General features: G+C 41.2%; 1 protein-coding gene across 6 annotated transcripts in view; it reads left to right on the top strand.

Moving 5' to 3' along the window:
• The window catches only part of LOC105248104 (eukaryotic translation initiation factor 4 gamma 3), a 37727-nt gene that overhangs the window by 5686 nt on the left and 19316 nt on the right, over positions 1-12725 (top strand). For 2 of the 6 annotated variants that reach the window (XM_011252703.3, XM_011252702.3), the window contains exon 1: positions 7497-9089. The exons of 2 other annotated variants lie outside the window; for them this stretch is intronic. In XM_011252703.3, coding sequence (XP_011251005.1) covers positions 8714-9089 — 376 coding nt within the window. In that variant the 5' untranslated portion in view covers positions 7497-8713. Of the gene's footprint in view, positions 1-6952; positions 7324-7496; positions 9090-12725 lie in introns of those variants that run through there. 2 more of the 6 variants (XM_025406255.1, XM_025406256.1) reach the window with 2 other exon arrangements.

The raw sequence follows: 12725 nt of genomic DNA on the forward strand, positions 1-12725 counted from the left end.
TAATTCTTATGCATTATATAATTCTTATGCATTATGTAATTTTTATAATGAATATTATAATTCACGTTTTTTTTCATCCAATACAAATACAAATAGTCGATATAATTTGAAACGTGAACAGCTTTGATTATCAAATTTTTTACGTAAATCATGCATTTGCGAAAAATAAGATGTGAAAAGAATTTCTTTTCCTCACGAATATTTTTTAGCGCGAAATTACGTCTGGAATATCCTTTTTTTTTCTTTCATTTTTCTTCCCTCTCGCGCGACTCTTGTCACCCGAATTTACGTGAAAGATAAGCGTAAAGCAAATGGACGATTTGGAAACGCTCGTCGCGAGTAACGAGGATCGCGAGCGACGCGACGACAGGTGAAAGGGTGGTCGATCCGCGACGCGTACAGATCCGAATCGAAGCCGAAGGAGACGGAGAACCGGCAGAAAATGCGCATTCCTGGCAAGGCCGCTCGCTCGGAGAAAGAGGCCAGCGAACATCCGGGGAGAAACTAACCGTACTTGATTCGCTCACTTCTGCCGATCCTCTCTCTCCCTGCCTCCTGGCCGACGATTATTTTACGGTTACGTTGCACAGATGATCAGATTATTTGGATTATAGAGCGCCGTTCATTATCCGCGGACTCGTTTTCGTCGAGTTTTACGCACCTCTGCGGAAATCGTAGTCTTGCTCGCTCTTATTTTTTTTTTTTTACGATCGTTTTTAACTAACGAGTTTCTTTTCTACCTTCGAAAGAGACATTTACGTGGAATTTGCTTGTCCAAGCATGCCGCAGCTTATTTCTCGCACTCGTATCTCGAACAGGTGTTACAAGTAAATTTTTTTCCTGCGGTTTCTTCGATCTACGATTCGTTACAGGAATTACGTGCGAATGCATTCCGTTCGTAACAAAATAGCTCGGAGCTTTGAACGAAGAACAAAACTACTTTCCAGACCGGTTAATCCGGCTGCGAGAATCAATGAAAACGTAGAATTTTAATAAAACACGGTCGGAATTTTGCGAAACAGGACGCGATCGAAAAGAAATTATAATTCCAGTAGTTTTACTTTAAATTTATGGTATTTTATGAATCTCTCATTGAAATCGCTCCGAATAAAACTGTTTCTCGATTTATATATACATGTATATATCCGGCGAGCTGGCGGTTAAATCGCACATTAACATTGTGACATTTAACACACTGTGCGAGGCGCACTGGCCATTCCGCTGAACCAGCTTCTAAACACAGTTCCTGGTAGAAAGCGCACTTTTACGCACGCGATAACTTTTTGATTTTGATATCTCTCTGAAACATTAACCACGTTGGCAATCTCGCGCGATTGGCATATCACATTTTATTAATTTACTTTGTCGTCTCACGATGTAAAATAGAAAAATCTGTCAAATTGTAAAATCAATTATTTTTTCTAATTTTTTACTTTATTTTTAAATTATTATTTCTTCGAGATTTCTTTTTAAAATTCTTTTTAAAATTATTATTTCTTCGAGAACATTAAAATATGCATTTTCTTGTTAATATTACTCTCAATATTTGAAGATTGTAGCATTCGAGAGAGAATTTACACGTATATAAAATTGAAAAACAGTTTTATCCGAATATTTTTCAGACTCAGAATAATTTTTTTTTTTTTTCAAAAAGAGTAATTTCTCTTGCATTTCTGTCTTCTTTATATAGTGATTGATAATCTAAAAAGTAGTTTGACATTTGCTGTAGAATACAACACTTTCTATTGAAAATGATAAAGAAACGTTGTATCGACATGGGAGATTAGATACCGTTTGTTAGGTGATAATAAGGGTTAACAATAGAAGGGACCATTAGTCAGGTAAAAATCTTTCACTTTTCGGAATAAAAGAAGACCTTTATTTCCTAAATACAAAAAGATTCTTTGTTCTCAAGACTTGGAATAAAACTTTTATAAATCGTTTATACATATATTTGTACGAAATAAATCTTAGGTATTGGAAAAGTTTGGCGTGAAAATAATTACTTCTTGCGATTTTTAAATTGAAATATTTGTACAAATCTAGGACCGATTAAGAGTCGGATGATTAAAAGTTGGCGAATAATTTCGTTACTTCCGCTTCAGTTTCGTTTCGCTGCGTGCATGATATTAATTGCTTGTGCGGATCCTAATTAACGTTACATATTTCGTGGATTTCACTCCAGAGAAAAAGAGAGAGAGAGTTACAAAAAAATTTAAATGACATTTATCAAGTTCTTTTATTATATTAATATAAAATATTTCGTTATATAATTATCACGAACAATGAACAAATGATCGCATTTTCTTTATATATCATATTCAAAGCTAAAGACTCACGTGCGAGGTGAGCACAAGGTGACTTCCTGCTCTTTACCGACAGAGTAAAGAGCAGGAGATTAGTTTCTCTCAGCTGGCGGTATGGCAGCGTGATACGTGCATTTTGCACCGTTGCACCTTGCAAAACTCATGCCGCACGATGCAAGGTACCGGTCAATCGTCGCATGATTCCATCCTTTAAATTTCCTCCCTTTAAAAATCACTCTCGCAAAATGCAAACTACCCCCGGGAGATGGCCGCGAAACTCGACGTTTATTCCTGGCGCGAGGAAGAAGGCCTCTCGCGTGACATATGTCATCGAGAGACGCGGTCGTTGCTCGATCGTTGGCGGTGTCGTTTAGGTTTGGGGATGTCCGGGGTCGTTTGAGGGTTAAGGCGCGACGTATAACGCGTGGATAGCGCAGGATAACGAGAGGGAGACGGCGAGGACGTCGAGGGTGGTAGGTCGTTGCCCAGGGGGGAAACAAGGGGAGGGCGAGGAGAGAAGGCCGGTAAATATCGACCCTTCTCTCCTTCGCGGAGACTCTTCGTCTCCCGCATCCAGACATTTGTCGGTGCGTAAAGCCCTCCTTCGCGTCTACCTTCTCCCGGTGTCCTCCTCCCTCTCGTTCTTCTCCGCTTCGTTCATTCTCTCTCGCACTTTTCACGGGGCTGCTAACCCGCCGGACACCCACATAAAGACAGAAAGGGAGAGAGAGAGAGAGAGAGAGAGAGTCGAGAATTCACACATTACTGCTCGACACCCCACGAGGTTTCCATGCTACTTTTCCAAGGTCAACGGCTCGACGCGGCTCAAAGACCCCTAAAGAAACAATTTTTTTCGGCTTTGTCGGATCGTTCCTCTCTTTCTCTCTTTTCCCGGCGTCTTTGCAAACAGTTTGTTTCTATCGATTTGCATCCGCGACCAAGAATTCGGCGATTTACGATAGATCTAGATAAAAATCTCGTCTTAGATAAGATCCGTTTGCATAGTCGCCTTGATATATTCTCGAGATGACTCAGTAGACTATATGTTTTCGCGCGAGGACTTTGAACCTCCTCTCGTCTGGCTGAAAGCTTCGAGACAGCCGAAGGTTGCACGAGGTTACAGATCTGCCGTCTCGTTCCTTCCCCTTCTTCTCCCGTCCCCTTTTGGTAATATTCTCCTGAATTTCACGTAAAAGACAGTCTTAGAAAATTGAGCGAGAATAAATTCCCATAGAAAGTTTCCGAAGAGCAAACGATGAATATATTTCCAGATGTTTCTAACAATGAGTCCCTGGAAGGATAGGTACCTGTTAAAAAGACAAAAGATAAAGAAAAACTACCTTTAAAACCTTGAGGCCTGCCGTTCCCAAGATCCATAAAATAATCTGCATCCTAAGCACTAATGGTTGAAAATTCCAAAGGTATCCACAAGATGTGGATTTTCAGACTTTTTCAGACTCGAAAATTTAAAGAGCGAGCATCTGTAGCGTAAAGAAACTGATGATACATTATCAGCTGTTTTTGACAGTTGACGCGAACAATTAGAGACGCAACGAGATTACGAGGATTGGAGGCGATGATCATTTTTTTCTCTCGTATCCACGAGATGTAGGTCACGCGGGTCATGCGATATATATCCCCCATCTCTCGCACCTATCCTAGAAGCGAATCTAGGCTGTGGGCAGCGCCGGGTGCATATAGGTATCGATCGGTTCACGACGGTGCTGCAGCTTGGCCTGGTGCACTGGCGAAACTGGGTTATCACCTAACCTACGCGAATTCGCGAATCGGTCCCCCTTCGTCTCGGGACCCTTTCTCTCTACGTCTCCCTCTCTCTCTCTCTCTCTCTGTCCCTTTCTCATCCGCCACCCCGCGAAGGTGCACGCGCCCTTCGATATCCGCCCACATACGCCCCGCTCTCGTGCATCTTCGCGGAATCGCTCGACTATTCGCTCATCTACTTGCACTTTCTCGTTATCGTCGCAAGAATCGCCCTTAATTTCCCGCTCCTCTTTCTTAATCGCGTTACCGGGAAATCCGAGATGGTTCCTTTTCCTAAGAAAAAGAATTTGATAATAATATATGCGCTTCTCTAAAACATGGATTTTCATGAATGTCTAATCAAGGGAAAGATATACATTTTCCTTCCGTTTTTCTCTATTTTGAAATTTCTGAGAGAACAATAAAAGAAATTTAAAGTTAATGATTCACAAAAGTAACATTGAAATAAAAAAGTATATGTTATAAATATGAAATTTCTCAATTTTGATTAGATTTCAAAATTGATTACATTTTAGTTAATTTCCAAAGATTTTTTAAATTTCTGGTCTGAGAATTTACGATAAAAGAAATTCAAAGTTAATGATTTACAAAAATAATTTTGAAATAAACAATATATATTATAAACATAATATATAAATTTCTCAATCTTGATTAGTTAAATTTCCAAAGATATATCGAAAACCAATAATAATTTCTAAATCAAACATAAGTCGACCGAAGTAAATAGTAGTAAATGACCGTTCTTCTAGCTATTGAGAAACATGTATGTGAACGTACGTTCGTTAAAGCAAAAGAGATTCTGGAAATTATGAGAAACCGTTATTTTACAGTTTCTTTTCGAGGGAAGAAAAGAAAAAGAGGATAAGCTTGAAATTCCATAGAAAACAATCTTCACACAAATGATGTAAAGATAAATTGCCGTAGGTAAAAGTGACCTTAGTCTAAAAGTAATTGTCTAAAGGGAAAACACATATTTATCTACAATATGATAACGGTCGACATCTATGGAATTCCTTTTATTTAACTATTTTTACTTTTTCCTTTTCATATCTTATTTTCTTCCACGAGTCGAATCATTATTCAGGATACATATTTTTAGTAACAATAAAACAATAAATTCTTTCAAGAATTGATGACGAGAGCAACTGCTCGAACTGTGTTTCGTTTTTGTCGATTGGAATTTTCAATAATGCATTTTCTATAAAACTTGTATGATGTATAAAATTTTTAAAAACTTTGAATATTAAATAATTTATTTGAAAAATTATAATTAATTTTGCAGTTTTCTCCGAATTTTTAAATAAAGTAATATTAAATATACAACGTCAGTACGATATAAAATGCATATAAATACACATATCCAATATATAATATTCCTAAATAATTTCTAAATAATTAGTTAAATAAAAGGTATTTTCGATTAGTGTCTCCTTGAAAGTATCTTTCTATCTTAGAAAATATTTTTACTGTTAGTTTTATTCTTTCTCTGTAAACTTTTATTTTTTATTTCATTCATATATCTGCAGCATTCATGTGTTGGCAGAATTTGCAAAGCTAACCATCGACATCTATATCTCATCGACTATTGTTTCCGGTCTCGTCTTTGAATGCCGAGCATTAGCCGCAAAAATTCTTTGGCATTTATGTTTAATCCATATAAAATGCTTTCACCATTAGAGCGATAAATCTAGATTTGTCTCTTTTATAGTACTATAAGGTAAGAAAAACTTAGGAGAAAAACTTTCTACATTCGATTGAAACACGTTATAAATTTTTTATTAGAGTTGTATTTATATTTGAATTATATAACAAATATTACAAAGTTCCGTAAATTTTTAAAGATTTCGATATAAACAAGTTATTGGAAAATTATAAATTTTGTCTCAATTTCTTAAATAAAATATTAAATATCCAAATATCGGTACAGTATAAAAGAAGAAAAAAATTATTTTTTTAAATAAAATTTTACTACAGCGCGACGTTTAGCTCGGCAAATTCAGTTGTTCGAAACGTGTGTCGCATATACGAGATGAATGGAAAACAAAATTAATTATAACACGTAATAATTTTGCAACGATAGAAAATAACATTTATAAATATTTCATACATGTATGAATGTTATTGTAAATTTTATAAGAAATTTATAATTTATGGAAAATTAATTAACAAGTTGCGCAGCGCTTTATATTAATTATTATATTACTATTTAAATAATTAATATTTAATATACATTCGTATCCATTTATTAAATATACGAGCCGTATATTGCGTCTCCAAAAGTTGAAAGATAAATTCGATTGTTTTTATATTATTGTTTTTTTTATATTATGATTTCTGTGGAATTTGTCGGTGTTTTTTTTGTTTTTTTTTCCGACAAATAATTCTTATATTATGACACATTATAAATATTATGTATATATTATAAAGCGAGCACGCTATATCAATGACATTCTAAAGTGACCTGCGAACAAAGTTCGCTGTTTATTATTCGCGTTTACTATTTTTTACACATAGATATTTTTATGAGAGGCAAGAAGGAAAAATTGTTAACAAAATTACACTTTATTCAATCAACTAAATTCCTCTTAAATATCGATATTTATCTTACACATTTCGACAGGCGGGATCCAAATCAGTTGAGAAAGAAATCCGACTCGTTTATCATAGTAATAAAAATTATTTATCGCACATAAATAATATTTCGAAAGAAATCGAGGGGGGGCGAAGAACGTGCCGCGGGTATCTGGCCGGAGTAAAGGGGGAAGGGTTTTCAGAAACGTCGTACGTCCCTGAACATGATTGGTCGCAGATGGCGCTAGGGCCGGGCGATTCGCGATTCGTAGGTCCGTGCGGGTAGGACATCAGTCCAACGTAGCGTCCCCTAAATAAGGGTACGCTCTCGTCGGCGTGAAGCTTGGAGATTGTGCCGTTGGTTCGAGCGAGTGCGGAGCGAGCCGGAGTGAAACTCGAGCCAGTCGAGAGGGGAACCCGGGCCTCGTGCGTCTGATGCCGCGCGTTGCAACGACGCCGACGACGCCGTTCGACATCGTGATACCCGTCACGGTTGTGCGTCGTAGGTACTACACCAGCCGCGCTCTTTGCATTCGTCGCCGCGGTCGCGCGTAACGTATACGTGTGTCCGTGTGCGCGAGGGGCGACGCGTGCATATGTGTGCGCGAGTGGCGATTCCCGAGCGGCCAGCGCGCTTCGACCCCTCGGATAGTCGCGTCCATTGGTAAAGCATTTTCCTTTTCTTTTTTTCCTTTTTTTTTTACCCCCTTTTCTTTCCCTTCTCTCCGAGCGTGTACGCGCATCGCGACGAGAGGTGCTCGGGCAAGAGTCGGCGCTTCGGTCATTTTCGGCGCGCGACCGAAGGCACCCGATCGTCGCGCCGTGCGCGAGACAACAGTAACTTCTCGACGAGGCGAGGCGGGGCAGAAGGCGACGGGGAAGGAAACGGGGCGACTGAAAATTGTTAGGTTACCGTTTGGCGCGTAGACGACGTCCGCTGCGTCGCGTCGAGGGGCGTCGGGGACGTCGGGGATCCCGCGGAGAGGAATCTCGAGGCGAAACACGGCGAGTTTTCCGGCCGCGAGTGCGGCGGGAGTGGGCGACGACGAGGGAAGTGGGAGAGACGCCGAGCCGGTCGAGCCTTAAATATCGATTTTGGACGAGTCGCGCGACAGAGAGAGAGAGAGATAGAGAGAGAGTCCGCCACGGCCTGTTCCGCCACCTATGCCAAGTGTACAAGCCAGGACGTGTGCACGCGCGACGAGGGGCCAAACAGCGCGCGGACGTTTTGACAGTCGTCGCGACTCGCGAGTCGGCGAGAGCCCTAACCGCACACCGTCCTCTCGGCGCCATCGTCGTCTTTCGCATCTCTCGCCTTCTCGCCTCGGTGTGTGCTCCTCCGCTGCGATCGATGCGAGTGATTTGCGGCGCTCCTTCTCTCGTCGCTGACGAAAAAAAAAGTCACGATCGCGCGACGACCACGTGTGTGTTGGACATTTTCTCCCGTTTTCTCGCGGCGGATCGCGTATATATCTCGGGATTCTCCGAATTCTGGATCGATCTGAACGGCCGCGCTTAATGCCGTGCGGGAGGAAGCGCGCGACGAGAGTCATCGTTCACCGAGGAAGGCGGAAATTCAGGTCTGTCGACCGAATGGACGAGTAGACGATGTCAGCATGGCGCGCCATTCCCGATTGTTAAGTTGACGGATCGCGATCTGGTGTTGGTCGTGTACGGGCGAACCCCCTTTGCGCTTCTCCAACGTCGTAAGAGAGTGTATTAGCTTCGGGAGACGCGCGCTTGACGCAAGAGGACGGATTCTCGAGGGAAAATATCGAAAGATAAATAAAGGCTCTCTTCCGTCGACGCGACGCTCGGAAGAGGGAAAACGGTATATTCGGGTCGCGACGATGCTCGCGACGACGTCTCGCTGCATGTATCATTACGTAAACACCTTTCGTCGAATTTCGTCGACAGCGTACGCGAAGCTTTAACCAGCGATCGTCATCGTGGAGCGATCCCCAGCCGAGAGGGAGCCGCGAAGGACGAGAGGCTCGCTTCGCGCGAGCGAGAAGCCGCCGAGGAGCAGCGACGGGCTGCTCGACCAGGGAAGAATGGTTTCGAGATATGGCGTCTCGAAGGAGGGCACGGTGGGTGTCGCCGTCGGTACCTTAGCACCTATGCACTGTCTGCTGCCGCACTGTGGCGGTCCCCATCATCCTCACCATCTCGCGGCTTCGCATCCCGGTCAGAATCCGCAGCCAGGTCACAATCACCATGTGCATCCCGGCCATCAGCCTCAGCCGCCGCCGTCGCCGAGTCCCCACCTCAATCAACTGACGCATCCTCCCCAGCTCACCGTCAACATCAGCCACCTCAACCATCATCACCATCAACATCAACACCATCAGCAGCAGCAGCAACAGCCGCAGCCGCAGCAGCAACAGCAGCAATCGCAAATGCCGCCCCAATATCGAGTCACTGCGAATAGTAAGTAAAAGAGGGAGAGGGGAAGAGTACGTTCTCGGTTGGCCCGCACGAGACCGGAAGTTTGTCGACGTCATATCGATTAGATAAACCGATTTTAAACCTCGCTATTTCCCTCGTACGAGAAAAAAGTTTGAAGCATTGCGACGTCGGCGAACGGAGTACACGTACGTGTATAAATACGATCTCGACTTTGCGTCGATCGCCGATATAGATCTCTCTCGTACGCTCGTTAATCTAATTATTTAGCGAGCAGCCAATAGTTGGCCGATAGCAGGACGACGTTGGATGTGCGCCAAACAGCTGACCGAATGTCAGCGAGAAAATTCGTCGATCTTGAAGTTTATCTAATCATTATTTTGCGATATTAGAATGTGGCTATTTTTGGAAATAATCCATCTTTTCAAGAGTAAATCGACAGACGCATCTCTTTCAGTTTCCTCGATTGCAACTTTACCAACGATATTCACGTTTCCATAAAAAAAAAAAAACATTTTACATCGATCAATAATTTAGGGAGAAAATTATTTTATCGCCTCTGAATATTCGCTTGCAATTTTTTAAATCGAATCTCGTATCGGGTCGTAAAGACTCGTTAATTCAGCGTCGAATGAATTTATAAGGATTGTAGGTTTTAGAATGATTTCAACTACGGTAAATGCGTCTTAGCATCGCATCGTGTGACACATGAACTGATAGTGCTTTGGACGATAACGCCTTATCATCCCAATTATGTACAAAGAGAGACACCCCAAGTTTACGCTTCGAAAGAGATAGACGCCAGATTTCATTATTTTAATTGAAATTTCCGATTTGCCTTCTTGTTTCTTCGCGATATTAATAAAATGTAAATCGATCGCTGATTTTTCGCGTGTCCAACGAAATCGAATCCCGAAGAGTTCGTTGATTCTTGCTCCATCGTGGATGTGAAAACCCGGTGACCGATGGGGAGCAGTTTACTGCCGCTGTCTGCTTTCTTGCCTCTCGTTTATTTATTATTCTCGACGGCTCCTCGTCGTCCTTGACTCGGTATATGACCTGAGCTAACGTAATTTCGAGAGACCCGGGGACCTCTTCTCTCGTCGATCGTTGAACCTTTTTATCGCGCTGACGCGACAACAAGCGAATATCCGTCCGAATATTGCGTACTTGTGTGTGCGCGCAATCTCATGGAACGGAATGATGCGAGGCGCGTTATTTTCGAGCGCACTCGGGATAGTTAATCTGACCCGGTAACCCATCTGTCAGGAGTCGAACCGTTTGTGTCTATTTGCGGACGCACGAGTTTGAGCCGCGTCTCTGTTTCTCTTTCTCTCCCCTTTTGTCTCCTCTTCTCTCTCTTCCTCCCGCGAGGATAAGTACAATGTCGCCGTCACGTTCAAACGGTGACACGTACGATCTTCATCTGTCACTTCCGCGCAATTTTTGTGTTTTTTTTTTTTTTCATTTTTTTCACTTTTTTCTCTACAGGAAACGCGATATTTATATTAGTTTTATATTAATTTTTTTTTAGAATTATTCCTTCAAATTTCGCGTTTAAATTTGCTGTCTTTCTATATCGGATAATTAAAAATAAAAAAAAGAAAGAAAATTGAGACAATTTATTCATTTTCTTTTTTATCGAATAGTGGTCGGGCGTTTTTTTCCTAATTTGCAGGTATCGATATATCGGGACGACTCACTATTTAGGTTAGTTCTTAGCGCCCCTGGACGGCGCTTTAGACAATTCACGATATAGGTCAATCGATAAAACGCTTTCCACCTTGTGCCACCACGAAGGTACGTTCGATCCTTTCCCTTCGCGCGATACGTCCCGTTCCATCTCGGTCTTGTCTCTCGTAACGACGGGACGATGTTGTTAGATAGCCTGGCGATAAGCTCTGTTGGCCAAAACGTTAGATTTAGATCTCGAAATATGATTTTCACAAAGTCGCACGGCGTTCGTTATATTCGTCACGAATTTACACGCTCTCTATATAAATAGAAACCAACAGAAAAGAATCAATATACATTAAGGAGGACCTGGATGAGCTGTAGAAAATTAATAAATTTAATATATTTCTAGATTAATGAATTTTATATGCGCAAAGCACTTTCTTAGTAGTCTTATAAAATTAATACTTAATTTATATGCGAATTTATTTATAAAGATGCTCTATAAAATATAATTTAGTTTGAAAATTGTAAATATTATCTTGTTATAGCGACAGTACACAAATTCATGAAACCAAAAATTTTTATTCCACAGGACAAATTTTTACTTAAAGTCACATATTAATTATTATTAATTTTATCATTTAAAACATCACAAGTGTCTTGCGCATTATTAAATGTCATTTAGAAAAGTATATTAATTTGTTAACTTTTGATGCAACTGATCTATCCAGAATGCTTGTTAATATCAATACATACATCAAATTTTGCGGAATTTTAAACATTATTTTCACAAGTCGCACAGCATTCGTTACATTCGTCACAAATTTACACGCTCTCTATATAAATAGAAATCAAAAGAAAAGAATCAATACACATTAAGGAGGACCTGGACGGATGAACTGTAAAAAATTAGTAAATTTAATGTCTCTAGACTAATGAATTTTATATGCGCAAAGCACATTAGCCTTTCAAAGTAACCTTATAAAATTAATAATTAATTATATACGACTTTATTTATAAATAAAGATACTTTATAAAATATAATTTAGTTTGAAAATTGTAAATATTATCTTGTATTCAACTTTTTACAGCGACAGTAGACAAAAATTCATGAAACTAAAAATTTTAATTCTATAGAACAAATTTTTACTTCGTCACATATTAATTATTAATTTTGTAATTTAAAACATCACAAGTGCCTTGCGCATCATCAAATGTCATCTCGAAAAGTATATTAATATGTTAACACTTTCGATGCAACCGTTCTGTCCAGAATTCCTCCTTAATATCAATGCATACGTCAAATTTTGTGGAATTTTTTTTGTGTGGAACCTTGAATGCTTTTGAATCTAAATTACAGTAAAATCCCTCAAGGAAGACTCGTGGAAAGATGATTAATTATCGATATTGATGTTTTTTAACGCGGCGATAAAGCGTCCTTTCTTGTCGAATCGTGAGCTTCCGCTTTACTAATGAAAATCGCTCGTTATCGCTACCGACCGTCGTCGTTTATCGCGCCTGTCATTACGCGGTGTCGATGAGTGGAAGAGGGGGAGGTGGAGAATAAAGAGAGAGAGAGAGCGTCAACAATGAGTCGGGGATTAGCCCGGTCGATCTCGTTAACCGACCACCGACGATGATCGCTTCTACGTCGACTCTCTTTCGAGACCGATAATATCGATGCACCGCGCGCCACGTGGCTCGCTTGAGCGCGGCGGCCCAACCTAACCTAACCCCTAACGCTTCCACTCTCGCTCGCGCCGCAGTGCCGTAGCGCTTCCGACGCTTTCGGCGCGTTTCGCGCGCGCTCCGTTTACGCTCAATGTCGCCCGGATCCAAAGTCGACCCGGAAAGTCGCGTGCAACGTGCGCAAACGGCCGCGTCGCCGTTGAACGCGCCGACAGGATCCGCCAGTGGGTGGGGTGCGAGAGCTGCATACGTCATTCACCGGAGATGACGTCGTACGGGCTCCAGGCGCGGCTC

This window comes from Camponotus floridanus, unplaced genomic scaffold (assembly GCF_003227725.1).
Source record: "Camponotus floridanus strain SB8 unplaced genomic scaffold, Cflo_v7.5 scaffold138, whole genome shotgun sequence".
Classification (NCBI taxonomy): domain Eukaryota; kingdom Metazoa; phylum Arthropoda; class Insecta; order Hymenoptera; family Formicidae; genus Camponotus; species Camponotus floridanus.